This window comes from Panulirus ornatus, chromosome 26, assembly GCF_036320965.1.
Source record: "Panulirus ornatus isolate Po-2019 chromosome 26, ASM3632096v1, whole genome shotgun sequence".
NCBI lineage: Eukaryota > Metazoa > Arthropoda > Malacostraca > Decapoda > Palinuridae > Panulirus > Panulirus ornatus.
The window spans coordinates 5,827,135-5,851,613 of NC_092249.1; the positions used below are offsets into that span (position 1 = coordinate 5,827,135).

The 24,479-nt window shown below is 37.9% G+C and overlaps 1 protein-coding gene across 1 annotated transcript in view; it reads right to left on the bottom strand.

Moving 5' to 3' along the window:
* Positions 1-6,282: 6,282 nt before the first annotated feature.
* Positions 6,283-24,479, bottom strand: part of LOC139757422 (probable chitinase 2) — a 48,199-nt gene continuing 30,002 nt past the window's right edge. The window contains exons 2-9 of the mRNA XM_071677925.1: positions 18,224-18,421; positions 16,997-17,156; positions 14,707-14,803; positions 14,088-14,315; positions 12,970-13,155; positions 12,582-12,805; positions 11,303-11,500; positions 6,283-7,747 (exon numbers count right to left, since the gene is read on the bottom strand). Of these exons, the coding sequence (XP_071534026.1) occupies positions 7,645-7,747; positions 11,303-11,500; positions 12,582-12,805; positions 12,970-13,155; positions 14,088-14,315; positions 14,707-14,803; positions 16,997-17,156; positions 18,224-18,421 (1,394 nt within the window). The 3' untranslated portion in view covers positions 6,283-7,644. The remainder of the gene's footprint in view (positions 7,748-11,302; positions 11,501-12,581; positions 12,806-12,969; positions 13,156-14,087; positions 14,316-14,706; positions 14,804-16,996; positions 17,157-18,223; positions 18,422-24,479) is intronic.

The window sequence follows — 24,479 nt, forward strand, 5'->3', positions numbered from 1 at the left end:
CCATGCACGACTGCGTCACAACAGTTGACCTCATGACACGCAATTCCTCCTTACCGTGGCAAAAAAAGGGGCCCTGGAGGTGACCCCACTTACCCTGCGACTGTCTGCAGCGCAATGTGATGCAGCAGGAACACTAACAAGCACTTAGTGTAAATCACTGACCTGACCAAGCGAGACAGCCAGTTACCAACGCGAACTCCATTAACAGCCCAATTGCCATGATCTGGAAAAAGACATATGCATATATCTATATCTATCTATCTATCTATCTATATAGGAACGCGCACTTTCATCGAACACAACACAAAAAGGATTCGAACCCAGGAACTTTTGTGTGGTGGTTGGGAAAGCCAACCACCACGCATAGGTCGTACATTCGTGACCAATAGATTAATTACATAGAAAAATAATGCATGTGGTAATTTTTATTACAAAATAAAATTAAAAATCAAAAATTTTTAAATACTCGTTGTTGACATCCACATATTTGCCATATAAATAAAGGTTAGAATCCTTCAAAATTCATCAAAAACCATGAAAAAAAATTCATCAATTAACCCTAACAAAATTCCCTTTTCAATAACACAAAATAACACAAGTAATCAAAGAAAAACAAAATTGGACACAAAAAAACTGAACGGGAAATAATACAAAAAAAGTAATCCAATGAAAACAAAAATGGACAAAAAAATACCAAATTATTTTTCACAAAAACCTGATTTTCTTTTTTACAATAAAAGTAATTTAGAAATTAATAAATACCTTTTACCGGTTTTTTCCTAGCTCAAAAATTTATAATATATATATATATATATATATATATATATATATATATATATATATATATATATATATATATTATTAAATACATATATTAAATATATATATTAAATATGTATATACATATATAAATTATTTCTGAAGTTACTAAGTTAATAACATCTTTAATTCCTTAATAAATTGTCATATAAATTACTGATGGCTTAAATACGAAACGAAGCATTACTGTTTAGGGAATAAAAGAAAACTGTTAGATATGGTTGGGTTTGTTAGGCTATGTTTGGTGTTAGATTGGATTTGTTAGAATAGGTTTGTTAGGCTATGTTTGCAATGTTATATTAGGTTAGGTTAGGCTATGTTAGATTAGGTTAGGTTAGGTTAGGTTAGGTTAGGTTAGGCTATGTTAGATTAGGCTAGGTTAGGCTATGTTAGATTAGGTTAGGTTAGGCTATGTTAGATTAGGTTAGGTTAGGCTATGTTAGATTAGGCTAGGTTAGGCTATGTTAGATTAGGTTAGGTTAGGCTATGTTAGATTAGGTTAGGTTAGGCTATGTAGATTAGGTTAGGCTAGGCTATGTTAGATTATGTTAGGTTAGGCTTTGTTAGAATTAAGTTAGGTTAGGCTGTGTTAGATTAGGTTAGGTTAGGCTGTGTTAAATTAGGTTAGGTTAGGCTATGTTAGATTAGGTTAGGTTAGGCTGTGTTAGATTAGGTTAGGTTAGGCTATGTTAGATAAGGCTAGGTTAGATAGGTTAGGTTATGTAGATTTGGTGAGGTTAGGCTATGTTAGATTAGGCTAGGTTAGGCTATGTTAGATTAGGTTAGATTAGGTTACGTTCGGTTAGGCTATGTTTGGTATGTTTGAGTAGGTTAGGTTAGGCTGTGTTAGAGTAGGTTAGGTTAGGTTAGATTAGGTTAGGTTAGGCTGTGTTAGAGTAGGTTAGGTTATGTTAGATTAGGTTAGGTCAAGCTGTTTGGTATGTTAGATTAAGTTAGGTTTGTTAGGCTGTTAGTTATGCTAGATTGGCTTTGTTAGAATAGGTTTGTTAGGCTAAGTTTGCTTTGCTGTGTTTGGTTAGGCTAGGATGCGTCTGGACTTGTACGCCATGGTTTACGCCCTCGGCCTGTAACGCCCGCCGGAACCCATGCGTACGCCATGCGTAATGCGTATAGATCAAAATCACCGAAATACGTTGGAGTAATTCGATGTGTTAATATTACGTGTTGCGTAGTGTCTTGCGCGATGCGTAATGTCTTGTGCCCTGCGTAATGGGTAGTGTATTGTGCGTTGCGCGATGCGTAATGTCCTGTGCGTTGCGTAATGCGTAATGTCTTGTGCGCTGCGTAATGCGTAATGTCTTGTGCGCTGCGTAATGCGTTATGTCTTGTGCGCTGCGTAATGGGTAGTGTATTGTGCGTTGCGCGATGCGTAATGTCCTGTGCGTTGCGTAATGCGTAATGTCTTGTGCGCTGCGTAATGGGTAGTGTATAGTGCGTTGCGCGATGCGTAATGTCCTGTGCGTTGCGTAATGCGTAATGTCCTGTGCGTTGCGTAATGTCTTGTGCGCTGCGTAATGCGTAATGTCTTGTGCGCTGCGTAATGCATAATGTCTTGTGCGTGGCGTAATGCGTAGTGTCTTGTGGAAAAGACCACAAGATGCTATTCTGCATGCCAATATTGCTAGGCGTTCCCTAGGACTTCTCACGTCCGTGATGGCTAGGTCCGCCACTGTACGTACCCACCTACTGAACGGAGCGCCCCACGCCGAGACGTACGCAGCCAATGCGTACAATGCATTTTCCACTCAATACGCATCCAACTTGAGAAAACGCATGGGGGGGTCGTGGCGTTGCTGACTACGCAACCATGCCATGCGTATTACGCACCACGTACGCATGGGTTCCTGGGCTTTTAGACCCATGATCAACTTTGGTCAAAAAGAAAATGAGGTCATGCAATTGTACCCCTTAAAGGTCGTTAACGACTTGAAACCATCGTTCTGATAGGGAATTACCCTTCGTTATATGTACACCGTAATTAGCTTACCTCATTCGTCTACGCTACGCCTGGGGATGCTGACACAAGCTACGCCATGGGCGAATCGTAAAAAAAAAATAGGTAAGAGCGAGAGTCAAGATACACGTCTGTGCTCAGCGCCGGCTGAGCCTCGACTGCCAGTAACAGGTGTCATGTGGGTCCGGTCCCGGCCCGCGCATGCGCACAACCACCTCAAAGGATCAGTCTCCGCGCATGCGCATTGCGAAGATATGACCTCCCCCACTTTCCCCCCACACACATCCCACGCACTACATGTTAAGTCAACATATATATTTACTTCACATAAATTGATAAATCATTGACACATAATATCTGCGGGAAAATTTAAATGAAGATCAAACAAGCGAATTACTTTTAAAGTTGTTAGCCCGCCAGGTGGAGAGCACCTGGGATATATATATATATATATATATATATATATATATATATATATATATATATATATATATATATATATATATAAGTTTCGAGGTAACTGTGTTTGAACACGGCAGGGTATAATGGACAGAGTAATTCTATAATGTACATTATCCTCTAAGAATTAATTTCCAAAGAGTGCCATAAAAAAATTTCATGGGTCGGTAAATATCGTAAAAAAATAATATGGTCGTCATTGCGTAAATGGAAAGACACACACACTAGTAAATAAGTTTTTTGTAAGGGGGTTTATTCTGTAATGGCTTTGATGTGTCAGTCAACATTACTAAGGGGTGGGAGAGGGGATATATATAGATAGATAGATAGATAGATAGATAGATAGAGAGAGAGAGAGAGAGAGAGAGAGAGAGAGAGAGAGAGAGAGAGAGAGTTGGCTGTCGCTTTTTCTCTTTCTTAATCTCCACAAAGAGAGAGAGAGAGAGAGAGAGAGAGAGAGAGAGAGAGAGAGAGAGAGAGAGAGAGAGAGAGAGAGAGAGAGAGAGAGAGAGAGAGAGAGAGTGTTAGCAAGCAGAAAAGTTGCATAGGCAAAGTTGGCATTAAATCCTCATCATTTGTTTACCCAAGCATTGTATGAAATAATATAGTTCGTTAGAAATAGTATATCCCAATACACTACTGATTGGTATAGTTAAATATATTACTTATCTATTCCATTAGACCATAGGAGTTTGCAGTGTTAGAAGATATATATCTTTTCTTTGTATTTTTTTTATCGGAGACAATATAATGGGTACGTGGTAAAGGTTAGGGTATGTGCTTGTGTGTATATATACATAGAAAGTAGACACATGGTATGTATATACACAAGGTTAAAGAATGGGACAATGCTATTGTAAAACTCTCCCCCCTTTACATATACGTAAAATTAATAAAAAATCTTTCGTTGATAAAAACAATAATTTCTAGTGTCTCTTCCACTGTTATGATTTTCCTTTAATCAGTTATCTAATATATTCAATCTTCCAAAACATGAATTTCTTCCAAGTGTTCACATATATCTAAAAAAGAAAAAAAAATTGAAGTAAATTCAATCATTTTGCAACAAGCACATCTATTTACCAAAGCCTATGACAAAAGTTGAATCTATTTGGGATGAAGCAATTTGTCACATTATATTACACAACAAAAACACTCATTACACTGTTCCCACAAAAGACCATCTTATTCCCAGTAATGGTACATCTGGCCTGTGCCAATAATGATACATCCATGAACAGGTCTCTTATTAACAAGATCCCATGGCAAACTCAGCAAATCTACTAACACACACTCATTCATTCTCAAATCTAACTATACATGATATATATAATTAGGGAAAAAAAAGCAAATTCATAAAGGAAAAACATTAATATATATAAAATTAACATCTGCTCGCAGCTCATACAGTGGCAGGCAATGGGAACACTTTCATCATCTTTACGAAGAATGACCCAAAAAATTTAATTCAACAAAGTAGAGGCTAACATGTCTGACGACCCTTGGCTGCAAAACTCCACCTTTGTTTATATCCCGTACCCAACCACACAAACTTAATATAATACTAATACTGCTACTACTACTATCACTACTACTACTACTACTACTACCACTATTACTACTACTACTATTACTACTACTACTACTACTACTAATAATAATAATAATAATCTTATAAGACAGGAAAACAAGACCCCAAAGGTTGTCCAAGTTTATTTAATATGCTGTTAGGAAATTGACAGTATAGATGCCCAGGACTTGGAAAATTCCAAAACAAAGCAGCTGCTTAGACCCGTGGATACCAGAGTTGAGACATGAGAATCTACGTCATTGGTCAAGTTTGTCTTCTAATAAACCCACTAAATTTTTCATTGTATGAAAGTTTTTTTTGCATGCCCAATTTCGACCTGGCCAATACATTCTACTGTAGACATAAATTTCACATGTTTCCCCTTTATGTTGCCATAACATTTCCCTCTTCTTACCAGTTCATTTGCTAATACAGTACTACTTTGCATATCAACTGTTATAATCAATTAATTCACTTCCACTCCTCTGAAACCCCTTTCCTTCAGTTCTTTGAAACCCCTATCCTTCATTATCACTCCTTTATGACCCTGCCTTCTTTGACCTAACATAGTTCTCTGCCACTTTCAACATAAGCACCAATATCTTTCCTTCCTCTTTATTCACTTTCAGAGAGGTTATATAGTGTACCAAGTTCTTGGAAGGACTGCTCTAACCTGGGTTTTATCGATAAGTTTAAGATTACTTTAGGATGTTTTGTTACTTGGGTTGTAACTCTCATGATCTGAAAGTTTGAGCAGCAAGGCTCCAAAATTGTCAAAAAACTAAAAAGTGACAGTACACCTAAGGTGTTTCTCCAAATTCAAAATTATTGCCTTGATGTAGTTGGGTAACGACACCTTCTAGAGTTCTATCCCTGAGGGGTGTAATAACTTCTGCACGAACATATCATCTGCCATATATTCTGCATGGCAATACCATCCAAAAATACAACTCCACATGCACATCCAATGATTTATTCACACCACAAACTGTTATCATCATCATTCTTATTGTTTATCATCTCAATTATAAAGAGCAGTTTCTCTATTGCTACTGTTCTTACTTTTGTTTTGTCCATACTTGTATACATAAACCTGGTTTTGATATCCATACATAAGAGCAGGGACAAGTACTCCGTCATCCAAGCTTCAAGCATAGTCTACAAAAAAATTTCTCAAACACCAGAGCTTTCAATGTATCACCTATTTTCGTCCTGCAACTTGTTACTCCTTCATACCTGAACTCTATACATCTTCCAATTGTTTACCATGCACAATGCGATTTCCCATCCCATTCACAAACTAGTCTCTTACTTCTATTTGAGCTAACTTTCAGCACCCACCCTTTACATATATCACTGAAATGGCCCAGAGTTCTATCCAGTTCTTCCTCTCTTTCCAACAATGCAACTGCAAGACTATCTACTTTACAATACTTAGTATGTGTATCAAATAAGACACTTTGTTAATTGATTAAGTCAATTTTTATTTACATCTCAGCAAAGATATGAAATCTTCACTGAGTACCAACCTTAGCTTATCAAACCTCTCTACCAGAAATAGGCACAATATCACGATAAAAAGAAAAATGAAACTTGAGAAAAAACATCAAAAAGTGATATTTCTAATCAGTAAGCATGACCCATCAATTTTTTTTTCTCTTCTGTTTGATTAGGTACATACATAGAAAAAATAAATTCACTTGCATATACCTAGTCATAACATATCTTAAGATGGCTGCCCATATCTTGGGAAAGAATATGCAATTAGGTGAAATGTGGCATTGGTAGAGTACTATGAAACACGTGTATCTTGCTCTAAGGACTAAATTTAAAAGGAAGTTTTACATAACCAGTGCCTGACTAACATGAGATTTGAATGACTATCTACATGACCTAAGATTATCACAAGGTTCGATACATTTTATGTACCATTCTAAGCTCTAATAATTTATTGTATGACCACAAATTATGTTAAGTCTCATACCAACAACAACATTGAAAAATTAAGAGTAAATTTACACTTTTAAAGTAACTCCCTAAATGTATATATTTATGGAATCAAAAATATGTAAAATACATGTGGAGATTTTGAAAATACCAGCTAATAACATACAGTAACTATTCACTATTTTAGTTGGTGAGGCATAAGACTATTCACATCTTCAATTGTACAAAAATACTGTACATATGTTTTTGTTTCTAAATCTCCAAAGCTCAAAAAAATAGTGTGCTGTTCCATGGGAAAGCTGTTGCTACTTTACAGATAATGCATACAACTCAGGTCAGAAGAGAAGACCTTCCGCTTCAAGAGGAAACTGCAGTCTAAATATGGAGGCTTATTCGATTTTCAGGAGTTGAATAAAAACTAAAGTGGTTTTGGATATCAAAAGCCAAACATGAGGTGGTGCAAAAAGACTGTTCTAATTTTTGTGACACTTATGACACAGAAATGATACCAGGAAAGCAATGAAGGAGTAAAGAATATAGTAATATATTATGGTAGGTTGACAACTGAGAGTTGTGGGTAGATTATAAGGATGTCACTAAAGAGAGATCTGAATAAAGTGACTTTTAAACGAGTGAGATGCAGCAAGAAGGGCTTACATGTACGAGCACATTTTGTACAGGAAAGGCACTGCAACTACTAAGAGAAGAGAGAAAGGAACTTTATTAAATAACTGGGCAACTTATAGAAAGGTTGAGAATGTGGATCTGGGGAAGCAGTCCTTAATATGGAGAAGGAAGGAGAATTTTACAAAGACTGTCATAAGAAAAGTAACCAGATACAATCATAAAAGGGTGAAAAGGCACTGAGAAAGGCTCAGCGAGCCACTGCAGCTGTCATCAGCAGTGCCAAGAGGATAGAAAGGGCTGGGGTGATTGCACTTGATCCACCTCCATCTTCAGCACCCACACTTGAAGTCCTGGAAACAAGTGATATAAAGTTAGTCTGATTAATATTTAACAGCATAATAACAGATGCTATAAAAGTCCTGCAATCAGTGTTTCCATCTACCTCTGTTTTTCCAGTTATGAGGCTTTGTTTATACCTACCATCAATAATACTTACACAAAGCCTGTACCATAACTTACCTAAATTTAGACTATCATAGAAAATGTAACATATCCTCAACTAGTACATTCATATATCAAACAATTTTAACTTAAATGTCACACTTTTCTCTTCCTCTAGTATAAAAATTTGCTGCCATGTGGGTTTAGACTTTTCAGAAACTTCTAGCATTAATTACATAAACAACTGAAAAAGTTTCTTTGAGCATAATAAACTGAGTCCAAGTGACTTAAAATGTGTTGTATTTACAAATCATTAATATAGTGATGTGCCTCTCACGCACTTATGCTTTGGGGTGTCACTAGCTGATTTTCTGAAGCATAAAAATGTGATACCTATACCCTTGTGGATATGCTATGATTTTCAGTAGAAAAAAAGCATGATTCATCAACTGAAGAACAAAAATCAAAGATCATTCAGTGCATGAACACTTCAGGCCAACAGCTGATATACCAAGTCTCTAAGATCCTCTTATCATTATTATGGACAAGCTAAAAAGTTTTCTCTCATCAGTTTGGCTTTAACAAGGGTCTCTTTACCAAGATACACATTCTAGTTTTGAGAGAAAATGCTCACTTTACAGAAATAGAGGCTTTCCAGTCTGTTTCTTAAATGCTGAGAGTCTCTCTCTCTCTCTCTCTCTCTCACCCACACTTTTGACAAAATATTACAGGTACTCATAGGAAGGCATTTTTTTCTACTAGAGTCTGTAGGCACATGGGAAAGTTCCTCTCACATATCTAAATATCACAATATGAATGACCATCATTCCTCTATTTCACACCTTTATCATGTACACATTATAATGATGACTTTCACCATATCCTATATAATACATCTTTACAAATAATTCAGGAAGTTCCTATAATGACATCACTGCATATATTTGCCTCTGCTTTGCACCAACAAACCAGCAAGTATGACGAGCATTGTGGACAGGTTGATATTGTGTATAATATGACCAAAACAGAGGAAAAGATAATTCACACATGGTTTCTAATGTAAAATATATAAACAGTTGGAAGTAAATGGGCAACAGATAGGCACTTGATGAAATGTCTGACTGCTTCTTAGCAGAGGCGAGTATGATATCTTGTGGTGGCTTTAGGAAAAGAAGGAATGATATGGGTGGGAAGGAGGAGGCGAGAGTGATTACAATTAGAAAAGAAGCCCGTATGAAGTATCAACAAGTCTTAGCGAAGAGTAGCTTAAGGCGAGTGCAAATGAAACAGAGCAACAGAATGAAGAGCAGGGGCTAATAAGGGAGGAAGTGCTGAAATGTGCAGGCAAAGTATGTATTATGTGGTCATCTGAGAAATGGTTGCAAGTGGTAGAATGAGGAAGTTAATCTGTTAATGATAAAGAAAAGAGGTGTAGGGGCAGTACTTTCTGGTGGGAAATGTAAGTTAATGGGAGAAGTACACGAAAAACCAGGAGGTCTACAGAATGGAGGAGCATAGCCAGAAAAAAACAGCAAATGAAAGATGGGGTGAAAGAGTCACAGCAAACATCAGGGAGGATTTGCCAATGTTTTGGAAGGAGGTGATCAGTGCAAGTGTATGGAAAATTAGATAACAAATGGGAACATCATTAAGGGGATAGGAGGAGGAAGCAGTAACAGAAAAAATAAAAGTATTCTGAGGGATGGACAACTGAGTTGATAAGATGGCAGATGTGGGGTGACTGGGACAAGGATATGTGTGGAGCAAGAGCCACGGCAAATGATGGTGGTGAAAGGTGTACATGAGATGAATAGTAAAATAATGGCTGGAATGGAAAGGATTTCAGCAGGATTCCCCATGAAAGGATGCAAAAGCATTGTCAATTGGTTAGTCAGGATTTACTAAGTGTCAATGGCCAAAGGTGAAGTGTCTGCAGATGGGCAGGATGTAGTGTATATACAGGCAAGGGGGATAAAACTGAATGCTTAAATTATAGAGGTATAAGTCTGCTATTTCATTTGTGGCGGGGTGGCGATGGGAATGGATGAAGGCAGCAAGTATAAATATGTACATGTGTATATAAGTACATGTCTGTGTATGTATATGTATGTATACATTGAAATGTATAGGTATGTATGTGTGCGTGTGTGGGCGTTTATGTATATACATGTGTTTGTGGGTGGGTTGGGCCATTCTTTTGTTTGTTTCCGTGCGCTACCTCGCTGACGTGGGAGACAGCGATTAAGTATAATAAATAGAACATAAATAAGTCTGTTCAACATGCATGTTAAGTTTTATGGGAGAAAGGTGACTGAAAGAGTGATGGCTTGGACAGAACATCAGATTGGGGAGGAGCTATGAAAAGACATTAGAGTAATTCTCCTGAGAATAAAACATTATTTGTAATCAAAGAGCTACTGTATATTGATACGGATGCACAGTGGAGGGTGGTTATGTTGAACATAAAATGTTTGAGGACAGTATGTGGTGTAAGGGTAAGACAGAGGTGTGATAAGGAGTGTTGTGGGCTGAAATGGTTTGGACACATGGAGAGAATGGGTGAGAAGAGGCTTACAAAGAGGATGAATGCATTATAAGTAAAGGGGACAAGGAAAATGGGAAGCCCAAACTGGAGACAGATGGATGGAGTGATAAAGACTTTGAGTGATTGGGGCCTGAACATGCTGGGGGTACAAAAGGTGTGCATGGGAGAAGGGGAACTGGAACAATGTAGTATACAGGTGTCAACGTGCTGTCAATGGACTGAACTAGGGTATGCAAAGCACCCGGGAGAAACTATGGAAAGATCTTCTGGGTATGGTTGTGGATAGGAGGCTGTGGTTTTTGTGGTTTTTGCACATAATAGCTAGAGAATGGATGCTGCCTTTCTTTTTTTCCTGGCATTACACTGCTCATGCAGAAAATAGCAGACAACTATGAAAGAAAGAAAATGAGCTACTGTCATTAATGGACTAGACTAAAACTATAATAATAAAGACTTAAGAGGAACTGGTGCCAAAGGTAGATGATGATGTATACCAGTAATCGACTTTGTAACTACATTATCAGTGTCAGTATAATCTGTATTTTATCAATCGTGTGTGTGCATGGACTGTGATATTCTGTGTATGTACAACCTGTGCTGACTTACTTTATATTATAACAATGCCATTAATAATCTTCCTCACATTTTCTGATAAATGGATTCTCTGTCCCCCCAACTATCACCCACCTATGTCAATGTACTGTACCCACGGCAGACTATGCTTGCCTCCACTTAACAATGTGCCCTTTGCCTAAATCATCACAGAAATACTTTGTCACTGTCACTGTCTTTATAATCTACATCTCAAAATCATGAAGTGCAGCAAAAATTCAAAACTAATCCAAATAATTCCAGAACCACACCAGAAACATGTCTGTTACATTAAGAATCTTCCCCTCATTTAGGGATGCTTACTCACCTGCTATCATCAATGTTGTACTTATAATCATCAAGGTCATTATCCACATCTAGGTCAATATCGTCATCATCATCATCAATATCAATATCAATTTCTATAGGTTTCTTCGTCACTGGTTTGGTGGTGGTGGGGGTGGCACCAGGTCGCTTCACTGCATGCATGGTGAGGGCTTGGTTGATGGAACGTAGCATCGGAAACCTACGTTAAGAAAGCAAGAGTTTTTGTTAAGCACTATGACCACATGATTAAAACAGGTGATGCTAATGCTTCTAAAAATATCTGAGGGAATGCTCTCCCTAACTTTGTATAAACATCTTTCTTCTGATAGCTAAATCAATTCACACACAATAACAACTTGGATTAATACGAAGCATGACACTACAACTGTGTCTCTTCTATAGAGAATTCAAGAGTTAAGGGGGCTTTTGTTATGGTCACCACAGTGAGGGAGTTCCCAAAGGAAATTGGTGTCACAGATAGATAGATAGACACTACAACTGTGTTTCTATAGTTTTGAATATAAAATATAAAAATGAACATAATGCAAAATGATACATAAAAACAAAGTTACATATGATGTCATCAAAATCAATCAAATGTTTTATATTTAGTATCATCATTTCTACATTTTTCATCTAATTCTAATAAATTCACATCATTTCTAGAGCTTGTTCTGTACCAATGCTTTCCACTCATGCCAATATGAATGGTCTATCACTATCTAAATATGCCATATTCTGCATTTTCAACAAAAATCTAAGATAGACCTCCTACAAACAACAAAAATCTAAGATAGACCTCCTACAAACAACAAAAATCTAAGATAGACCTCCTACAAACAACAAAAATCTAAGATAGACCTCCTACAAACAATAAAAATCTAAGATAGACCTCCTGCAAACAATACAAATGCTTTATACTGTTTCTCACTCTCCTGCATGCTTGCTCTAAACTCTATCTATTTTTGTATTACCTCCCTCAAATATCAGCATCTTTCTTCTCAAGTATTCTCAAACTGTCACATTCCATCAAATTATGTCTTAACTATTACCACACTCGACTAAATCATATACAGTATGCTGTACCACTCCTTGGAGATGTCGGGAAATTGTGCCAAGCATAGAAGGGTTTGAAAGGGTTACATTTGCTCATCAACTATCAAAAGATAAACAGAGCATTGGCTGTAAGTACAGCATGCTATTGGGTAAGAACTAATGAAAGTATGGCACTTTCTCCAATAGCTACAGCATACCCATTCAGAAGATTCCCTCATAATTACCGAATGCTGTTCTTGGCACAAGTGCCTGTGAAGTCATCAGTGTCTATGGACCACACCATGATGCCACCAAGGCCAAGACTCTGAGCATAGGCAACCTTGAGACTTAGGGAGAAGTTGTCGTCATAACCAACCCACATGTTATCACGGTACATATAAGGTGCCTGATGAGCTTCTTGCCACACAACTGTCCAATCTCCAGATTCAGTCCTCTGTTTCTCACAAATCTGTAAACACATTGGGAAATGATAAATTACTTATGCTATGGAAAGAGATAGTATCTGGAGATAAAAACCACTCCATATCAATATGTGAAATACAGTGTAATGAAATATACTCTAAAATGCAACAGTCAGGGCAAAAATGGTTGATAGTATGGTTGTTCTTATACCTCGTTATAACCCAAGAATCCATCTTCCCTAGTGTAGGGCCCAGCAAAAGCTGTGGGGAGTGATGGACTGCTGATTCCAGGGTTGGTAATGTCACTCAACAAGAACGTCCTTCCATACAAGCCAACACCAAGCAGCAACTTGTGAGGAGGGGCTCCTGAATCCAAATACAATTTCACAGTTGCATCCTGCAGAGAGCATAAAAATGGGAGTGATATATTCAACAAAGGGTTATTACTTAACAACAAATCTTAAAATGCTGAGAGCATACTCCAGTTTGCTGTGGAATCATTTCATTCTAAAGTTATGTTAACTTACCTTTCATCATAAGACAATCATAATGCATAATTTTTTTTTAAATAATTTTTGGGACTATTGTAGGCCAGAATATGAAGAACACTTGGGTACTTCTGTTTGCATGGTTATCAATATAATGATTTAGAATACAATTTAAAGGCAAGCCAATGCAACTGTATGGAGGGTGCTATAAATACTACAGTAAAATACAATTTACCAATATTTGTTAAACCTCTCACAGAATTTACTAGCTATGTAAGTATACAAGCGAAGATCTGTCATCTGGCGCTCATCCGTTAAGATGGCAGCACATTATTTCAGTTGTTTCAGCATGGCATATGCCAGCATAAACTTCTTATTAAACTTACTGATTTGGTGAAATAACAAATTGTACCTTATACTCAAAAACAGGCCAGGCTCAGAAGGGATTCAAGCTTAAAACAGATTTTTTGGGTCTGAATGCATATCGATGGTTCATGTTGTCACAATCAAACCATACATAACTCTGTATACAGGTTTTTCTTTAATAGGTTTTAATTTTAATAGGTTTTAATAGGTTTTGGGAGCAATTAAGAATGAGTGGAAAGAGAGTTATATCGGAAAGCAAAATGGGTATGCTTGAAGGAATAGTATTTCCAACAATATTACATGGTTGTGAGGCAAGGGGTATAGATTAGGTTGTTCAGAGGAGGGTAGATGTGTTGGAAATAAAATGTTTGAGGACATTATGTGGTGTGAGTGGTTTGATCGAGCAAGTAAAGGAGTATAATAATAATGCACATAGAATTTATTACAACAGCATATTTTGATTTATCAGTCTTACCACATTAAGATACTTCTCATCCTCAGGCTCATCCTCTCGTGAATACAGTGGAGCATTATGGCCAGTTCGTCCATCCCATTTGCCATGGTAGTCATATGCCATAATGTGAATGAAGTCTAGTTCTTCTGCCAATTCATCTATGTCATAAGCTGTTTCAATGGTGGACTTCCCTGCAGCCAGGGCAGCAGTAAGCATCCAACCATACTTGTCAAACTCCTTCCGCAGCTCCTGTATTCAGATGGACTGGATGATGCAACAGCTATACTCAAACGTAATGAACAAAGTAGCCATCACACTACATGATGAAGACTGGCAAATGTGTCCTACACTAACACTGTATATCAGATGGTATCTTAAAATAACTGTATAAGGCTCTCTGTAATTGTCATCATTCTTATCCTTGTTGAAATTTTGTCTTTTAGGTCCAGGACATGCTATAAAGTAAATATTACAGTTTGGCATTCTGTAGGGAGGGGGTTATGGAAAAAAAAACTCAGGGTAGCTTTTTAAGAATGTGAAAAAATTTCTGTTACAAGATTTTACATTCCAGCTGCTGTTACCTAAGTATGAAATATCTGTTGCTTCTTGTGTTACTGAGAAAGGAAAAAGATTGGTATACCTTAACAAGGTCAACAAAGTTTTCTTTGTCTTCTGGAACACCACCCCTGTTAGCTGGATATTCCCAATCCAAGTCCAGACCATCAAACTTGTGTTTCCTGAAAAAAAAAGTGAATATTAGAACCTTAACATAATATACAATCAATTCTATGCAAAAGTACTTAAACCCTACTCCCTAAACTACTCTATAACTAACCATCAATCCCCATGTAACCTCTACACACAAACGCCCCCATCTCCATCACTTACAACAACGACAAAACACATACACACTGAAATAACCTGGCAGACACTAAAATGCTGATCTCCCAACTCAATCAAACTCCAACCCATCAAAACTACACACCCCAGACAAACATGAGTCACACCCTCCCATCTATGTTCCGGACATCAACCTTCACTTTAACACTACAAACACTGTTTCAACACATCCTAAGGCCCTTTATGTCCATGATGCAACTACAATAAAGAAGACACCGAACACTTACTTCCTAACTGCCCTTATACTCTCTGCACATAGATGCACACACATCATCATTACACTTTATAACCTATGATCTTGACCAATGGATTTAGCCAGCTTCCTGAATGCTGCAGGAGCCTTATACAGAAGGGACTCCTTTAGCAGGAAGTAAATAGGTATCAATTATGTAAATTTTTTTTACCAATTCTCATTTCCTAAAACATAAAAAATAAAAAAAGTGGTGAGGCTTTTAAATGCTACATCCAAACCAAAAGCAGCTCCATTCTGATTTCATATATCACAGATTAAGTTAAAGGTAAATATTAAAAAATGCTTACGTATTTAAATAATGTTTTCCACAGCATAGAGACATCAGCAGCATTGCAAATAAAAATATAACTTTAACAATAAACCTAATATCCATTTTACACTATCAAAATAAGAAAATGTAAATCCTAAATGCTGTGAAATAAGTATGATAAACCTAATATCCCTTTTACACAATCAAAATAAGAAAATTTAAATCCTAAATCCTGTGAAATAAGTATGAGAGATATATGGAAGAAGCATTACAGTTCCCTATGCAAATGAACCCTCTTTAGAAATATGAGACAGAGGTTAAATGAAGGTGAAATATTAAAACAAATTACAGTGATGACTAGTTCCAATAAGCATGTTCCTGTTTGTTTAAGGAAACATGAGTAAAAGCTCAGTCCTTTTTGAAATAGATGAGCAGTCAATGTGAAATCACTCTGAATGGAAAAGACTTAAAAGTTATTAACATGTTTAGGGATTATAGTGAAAAAGCTGAAGAAGAACTGGATGTTCACTAAAAGCCAGGGTGAATGACAATTCAAATGTAAAATGTGCAAGAAGCATGCACGGCATCATGACTATCCTGACTCTGACATATTAATGGAAAACCTTAGTTTTCCTTGGAATAAATAACAGAAAATATCAGCATTGAAAAATGTATTCCATGAAATAATTAGAATCTATCCATGGGGATAGCGGAGAAAGAATACTTCCCACATATTCCCTGCATGTCGTAGAAGGCGACTAAAAGGAAAGGGAGTGGGGGGCTGGAAATCCTCCCCTCTCATTTTTTTTTAATTTTCCAAAAGAAGGAACAGAGAAGGGGGCCAGGTGAGGATATTCCCTCAAAGGTCCAGTCCTCTGTTCTTAACGCTACCTCGCTAACGCGGGAAATGGCGAATAGTATGAAAGAAAAGAAAAGATAGAGAAAAAGTGAGATCTCATGATGTATGTGAAGTATATGGTATTAAGAAACTGTGAGAAAGATGCATTTCAGAGCTGGAATCCTTTTTACGTGGTATGGCCATGGGGATTCCATGGAAGATGATACACTTACCAGGGTAGGTGGAAGTATGGTTTGAGGCATGAAGTGAAACTATATAGATAAACAGATGCAGTGAATGAACTGTTTACAGCTAAAGGTTTTACAAATGATTATGTTGAAGGAAAAGTTTTTATTCCTGTGCAACACAAGCATCTAATTGGTAATGATGAAGGTATGGGGAGTTTAGTCTTGTTAAACAAAAAACTTGGTAAAAGAGTTAAAGATTAAGACATGCAAATACTAGCAAGTAAGCCCATATTCACTCAATGCTACTAGACTCAAGACGAGAGTGTTAGGAAGTATAATAAGTGACCATATGTACTAGATCTTTACCGTGTAAATAGGAATAGAAATAAAGATAACACAAAAAGGGATTGGTTACCAAGTGTGCATAGTTTTAGTATTGACAGAATGCACAAAAATGCATTTCCATTTCTAAAAATGTTTTGTGAAAATCAATTCTCTTACTGGATGAATTTTACGGCAGAGTCAATGAAGATTTTCCTGGTTTCTGAAGTACTAGCCATTGCCGAGTATTTTTTTGAGCCTTCGGTCCACCCTCCTACAGCCATCAGCACCTTCAGGCGTGGGTTCAAGCTCTTCAAGTTGACAAATTTCTCGTATGCCCCTAAAAAGTAGTTTCATTGCAAAAGAATGAATAAAGCTGCCACACACATTAAAATGACTAACCTACTCCTCTTAACAACAGAGTCTAATACAGTAGTAGATGATATGAAAGGAGTTTTACATCTTCATCAAAGGCTTCTTTTAGCCTGCTACTCAAATATATATTTTGTTTTTCTTTATATAGGAGGCTCCAGTCATGGACAAAGCTGAAATCAAGGCTGGGACTTAATTGAAATATAAAGAGCATTATGAAAGGCAAAAAGAAGGGACAAAGGATAGTATTCACAAATTTTGGAGGAAGTGAAAATCCTGTCTTTTAAAATAGGAACAATGGCTCTCCCAAAACAAAATATCTGCACCTCCACAGTCATCAGTCCCTCTTTTAAAACCTACAGCTCACCTCAGCTCCCATGGTTCCATTTACTGCCATATCTACTCTAAGGAAACCAAAACACTTCTCTTCCTCCAAATTCTCCCAATTCAAACTCCCATTCCAAATAACCTGTCTCTTTCCACTCTCAGACCGGCTTCTGCAGTTTCTCAATAGAATCTGCGACCAGCACCATGTCATCAACAAATAACAACCAACACCTCCAGTCCTCCCCTATTCCAACCTGCTCTTCTCTCTAAGACCTTTGCATTCATCCCATCACCTAATCCTTGAACAGATTAAACAGCCATGGTGACATCACACACCCCTGCCAGAGACCCACCTCCATCTAAAACCGATCACCCTCCTCTATACCTACTCGCACACACTCTCTTGATAAAATCTCCTCACTGCTTTTCATAGCTTTACTCCCCAACACTATACTCGTAGCACCTTCCACAAAGGATAATGATTAAACCATGTCATACAATTTCTCCAGATATAAACACACACAACACTGAGAGTCGATTTACCACAGAATTCACCAGAATGTATGTTAATCATGTTTGACTGCAATGCTGACAGTCACACACATCGTTGTAAAGAGGCCACACACTAAACAAGAACGTTGAAATATTATATAAAGTCACCCACAGGGAGAATACATTTAATGATCTTTCTCTCAGAAATATACTTACTCTTGTTAATGTCATACTCAGGGTCGAGTGACTTGATATTGTTAGTCGTCTCATTGAGGCCAGCGAAGGAGTAGATGAGGGTCGTACAGAGTGTTGGGTCAATGTCTTCTATGTTGAATTTCCCAGCACCTGGCCTGTAGACAGCCCATGAACCCAGGTAGCATGCTACTTGTTGATCATGCTGTGCCAACGCCCCACCTGCAACACATGATATGTAAGCAACATCCAAAGAACATCATAATAAATAATGAAATAATATTACAAGAACACTCTAAAATGTAATTCTAAAGGATAATCCACTTAGCAACATTTCAATCTAGTATATGTAATATCATCAGTACTCCATTCCCAACTTTAGTGGAGTGGATTTGGGTCAAAAAGCCTCACCAACTTCCTCTACGTGTACTCTTAATTAAGTGCTTCCTACTTTCACTCACTTTACACACACACACACACACACACACACACACACATACTGTAATAGCTAAGGAGCATACGCAACCAATCCCTAATCCACAATCGTTTTAAATTCAACAAAGGAAGGTTCAAGGTGAGACATGGGGAAGATACCTGAAAGGCTGACAAAGAGGATATGTACAAGTGAAGCAAGGGACAAGAAGAAAGACGAGGCCAAGTCTGTCCAAGTCTTTATTTCACTATATAAATCAATAATAGTCATTCAAAGAGTGGCAAAAATGGACGCTGCTACGTGTCTTTTAAACATAAGGCGACAGCTGGTATAAATTAGGAACAGAAGGCGACAGCTGGTATAAATTAGGAACAGCCCAATCAGGATTATTTAAACCTTAAGTTTTCGAAGTTTATGAAAGACATATTCGGTTGGGGATTTACGGAGCCATAAACTTGAGCTTCACGCAAGATCAAACGAACAATTGTATTGCAGTGGCCATGACGTCAGCCATCCGTGGTCCATATAGACTAGTAGTTGTACCACGGGGAAAGGTCGAGGTCGTAAGATGGCTCGCGCGTGATGGGAAATGGAAACAAGCTGTTCGTTCCAGAAAACACCCCAGTCTTCCAATGCGACTCGCCCATGATTCTTTCTTCTCGTTGTGGTCTGAAGAGCTAAAAAAAAAAAAAAAAACCCTCTCTATGACTTCCTAAAGTTATCTTGGCTCTCGGTGTTGACATCTGATAAGAAACTAAGGGCCAAAGAGCTTCCATTTCCCCCGCCTTCAAAGACTTCATTGGGCGACCTAACCACCCTCTATGGCCGGGTATGTTACAACCTCAAACTGTGATAAAATTACACATTTCCCTTAGTTAATGGAGTATGAGGTATAGTTCAATTACCTTTTTTTTTTTTTTTCAAAATGATATACAGAGAAAAGAAATACACTGCTCTGAAAGTAAATCTATGGCGTTCTCCAATGAGATCTCATTGGCTGGTGGCTGGTTTGGTACAATACGGGAGAAACTGAAACAGATCTGGTAATGAAAGAAAAATCAATGTAACGTAAAGTTAAAGCTATGAGGAAGTCAACCCCCCACCCCCCTGCGAGTCGTAGAATGCGACTAAAAGGGGAGGGAGCGGGGGGCTGGAAATCCTCCCCTCTCGTCTTTTTTTTTTTTCTAATTTTCCACAAGGAGGAACAGAGGGGGCCAGGTGAGGATATCCCACAAAGGCCCAGTCCTCTGTTCTTAACGCTACCTCGCTAACGCGGGAAATGGCGAATAGTTTATATATCTTTTTTTCTTTTCTTTTCAAACTATTCGCCATTTCCCGCGTTAGCGAGGTAGCGTTAAGAACAGAGGACTGGGCCTTTTTTGGAATACCCTCACCTGGCCCCCTCTGTTCCTTCTTTTGGAAAATTAAAAAAAAAAAAAACGAAAGGGGAGGATTTCCAGCCCCCCGCTCCCTCCCCTTTTAGTCGCCTTCTACGACACGCAGGGAATACGTGGGAAGTATTCTTAATCCCCTATCCCCAGGGATAATATATATATATATATATATATATATATATATATATATATAGTCACCCCCCCTCCCCATCGCATGTCTCCCACGGTAAGTTATTTCTATGGTGTATATATATATATATATATATATATATATATATATATATATATATATATATATATATATATATATATCTTTTTTTTTACAGACACCAATGGTTACCTCAAGGTGAGGTCTTACGGAATTTACTTTTGAGTGTTGATGATTCTTCATATAATAATAATAATGGCCTTCCATTTACAGGAAGATATAGATGAAATCAAGGAGTAAAAAAATAGAGGCACAAAACTCCATATTTTAGAAGCCATACGAAAGTTACCAGAGGTAAACAAAGAGCATTGTAACTTGAAGTCTAAATTACATATTATTTTAAGGCAGACTTAAGCTATTCCAATGACAAATTTACCATCAAAAATCAATCCCAAAATATATACAAAAATAAAAAAAAACCTTTTAAAAGATATAACTGATTTAATTCTTGAAGGAATAAACTGGGTGGAAGTAGGGTTTGAAAGCGAGTCTAACAACTCATACTGGAAATCAATTATTCAATTATATAAGAAGACATATATATATATATATATATATATATATATATATATATATATATATATATATATATATATATATATATAGTAATTTGATATTACAAAACAAAGCAGAAAATAAGATGATAGAAATCACAGTTGTCAGGTTAAAAGGCCAACTCAAGGCATTCAATATATAGAGAAAAAAAAATGGAATATTGTAAGGACATTATGATGGAATGTTGAGTTCATGAAAAGGTCAAAGAGGAATATGAAGGACAATTGATGTCGCCATCATCCACAGGGGAATATGAAGACAAGGGGGAAGCCAAAGATTGTATAGCTTGAGAAAGAGGAAAAAGATGGCTGTCTGTACTCAAATGGTTTGATTACGACACAGTCCTTGAAAGATATACTTAAATGGATTAATAATAAAGTTTAGCACCATATTTTTTCCTTTTCTTTTAAGGGATGGTTAATGACTCTATGAATTGTGTTCTACAACGAATCCAAGTGGTTATAGAGACTTGAGTGAAAGTCAAACAATAGAGAGAAAGTTGAGAGTAAACAGTGTTTGCATTAAAAGCAAGAGTGTGACGTCACACTAACAAGCCACACGAATTATATGCCAACACACGTACAGGGAATGACCCCCTGAGAAACATGGCGCAGGAAACAAACAAGCAAACAAGCTGTTATTCCAAAGAGGAAAATGGAATTTGACAAACTACCTCGTTACGACCCTACCACCCTCATATCTTCAAGTCCCATGGTTCATTGTGGTAAAGGAAATGTCAAGGACCACAAGTGTTTACACACTTGTTTAGGTATCATTGATGGTGTTAGTACACAACACTGGAAGTCTAAGTAGAGATAAAAACGTGTTTTGACCAAGGATGATCTTGAAAAAATAAAAAAAATGTATATAACTTTGAGTTTTCGAGGAGGAAAACAAGAGAAAAGCAGGTGACCTTATTTCCCGCCATTAGCATGAGTGGAATTTCATGTTTTTTCTTTTAGGTTGAACGTGTTGAAATTTCGTAAACACACAAGGCCTCTGTAAACAGGTAAGGGAAGAGCACACCTCGAAAGACAAAAATAAGGGGGAGAGAAGAGAGTCGTATATGCAAATGAGAGAGATCTGGACAAAAAAATATATATATCCTAATATATATACTAATACGAGATTTCTCAATGAGGCAGGTATGCCAGTATGCAACAGACATGTTTTTATCTTACGAAAGACTCCATAAACTCACCTTTGAAGAAACTGTACCAAGCTATACAGCGAAATTATTAAATATTTTAATGGGAGGAAAATACGCGTTGGAAACCCACTGGAATTATGATCAATTAGGTTACCCCTTATTTTTGCATGCAAGTCTAACTTTTCGAAAGTCTTTATAGCAACATTGGCCTCTATTTTCAAATTAGTTCTATGAACATCTATCTGAAAAACGACAGGGAACTCCTACTATTCTTTCCGTTAACTAACAGAGCTGTTTAAGATCAAACCAATGTGAGTGGTCAAAATCTATCGTTATCAAAAAACCGACAAAATTCAGTCGTAATTTAAGTCACCCATGGCTGCATCGTTAACCTACACTTCTAGAAAAATAAATTAGATTATAATCCACAATATCGTTGATAAATAAGTATGAAATAGGCTCTAACTCCTCTTTTCATAAGACTTTCGTATAACGGCCTATCGCGGGGAATTCACGGTCGTCCAACAATGGCGTCGCCGTTCGAGTATGCCGTTAGGATAATACATCTCAATTAATTAAATTACAATAAATTCACGATCTTTAAGGGGTAGACCAGAGCTCACCGACCCGCCAAGAATATATATAGTATCAAGGAACTTGATAAGAAGCGATGAGTAGTCGATAAGAGGAAGAAGAACAAGATGGCAGTATGCGCGTGAGGCGTTGCGCTGTGAAGGTTTGAAATAAGCTTCCCTCGGCCACAGGAGGGTCAGTTCCGCCTTACCGCTGACATTTACCCCCCTCCATTGTCTTGGGGGAAGGCCCCCACCTCGTCAAGGTGAGCCACTGCGTGTCTGTGTGTCTGTAGGTGTGACTATTTTTTTTTAATAAGAACTCGAACGCTACTGTTGTGACACATCTCAAATGTTAAAATGGCGTCTGTGTTACCATATTAAACCCCACACACCCCATATAACACGCTAAGGAACTCCATCCCTTCCTTCCCCCTTTCTTTATCTGTCCCATCCCCAGTTGTATCTATTCCACCCATACCTTTAGACCATCCCATCAGACACACCGACCTATCCATCCACTCACATCCTCCACTCTAACACACTTTAACTCCTCCACATATCCTCGAACACCTCTTTTTTCCCTCCCTCCCTCCACTCCACATACACACACACGCCCACGCCCCCTCTCTCTCTCTCTCTCTCTCTCTCTCTCTCTCTCTCTCTCTCTCTCTCTCTCTCTCTCTCTCTCTCTCTCTCTCTCTGTGCCACACACACACAAGGCCAGCAAGCAAAAGTTTAATGGCGGGAGTTTGTGTAACTTTTCTTCCACCGGAGGTAAAGGGAGAGAGCAATGGCTTTTTGGGGCATGCTGGCTGCCCTTGCTCTCTCTCTCTCTCTCTCTCTCTTTCATCATTAACCCCCCCCCCCCCCCACCCACCATAACCCACTATTTCTCAATCTGCTGTCTATTTAATGCTCACTTCCCAGTTAAATGTAGGTCTGGCGTTCCAATTTCTCTCTCTCTCTCTCCCTCTCTCTCTCTCTCTCTCTCTCTCTCTCTCTCTCTCTCTCTCTCTCTCTCTCTCTCTCTCTCTCTCTCTCGTGTCTCCCCTGATGATGATGTGATTATGAGACGAAAGTGCACTTGGGAACTTACCGTATTTCATTTAGTAACAGTTCACAGTACTGTGCGTGATCTAATATATGCATAAAACCACAGGGAAGTGAAAAATGATAAATTCACAAGTGCACTTTCGTGTAATGATCACATCATCATCATCATGGGAGACACAAGAATGAGATAGACGACATAGAATACTCAAGTGTTAATTTCGTCTCTTCCTTGTCTATCAACTGAGTGTTCTACGTCTTTCTAACTCATTTTTGTGTGTGATCACTACACGAAAGTGCACTAGTGAACTTGCCGAGTTTTAAATTCCGGAAATACTAGATCAATTGTACCACTTGCAATAGATAGATGATAGATAGATATAGATATATAGTTATATTAAGTGAAATGCAACCTAAATTATAAAAAATAAGGTCACTTTTAGGGATCACGAGGGGGCGCTAGGTTAAGGTCATGTAACTAAACCATGTGTTCTGTGGGTCGATGGCTTCTGCTTCACCTACATAGACCATTCCAAGTTCGACATGTTCCCAGGTACCCACGTAAGACCATGCCAAGTTCGGCGTGTTCCCAGACACCCACGTAGACCAATCTAAGTTCGACATGTTCCCAGGTACCCACGTAAGACCATTCTAAGTTCGACATGTTCACAGATACCCACGTAGACCATTCCAAGTTCGGCGTGTTCCCAGGTACCCACGTAACCAATCTAAGTTCGCCATGTTCCCAGATACCCACGTAGACCATTCTAAGTTCGTCATGTTCACAGATACCACGTAGACCATTCCAAGTTCGGCGTGTTCCCAGGTACCCACGTAACCAATCTAAGTTCGGCATGTTCCCAGGTACCCAAGCAAGACCAATCTAAGTTCGACATGTTCCCAGTTACCCACGTA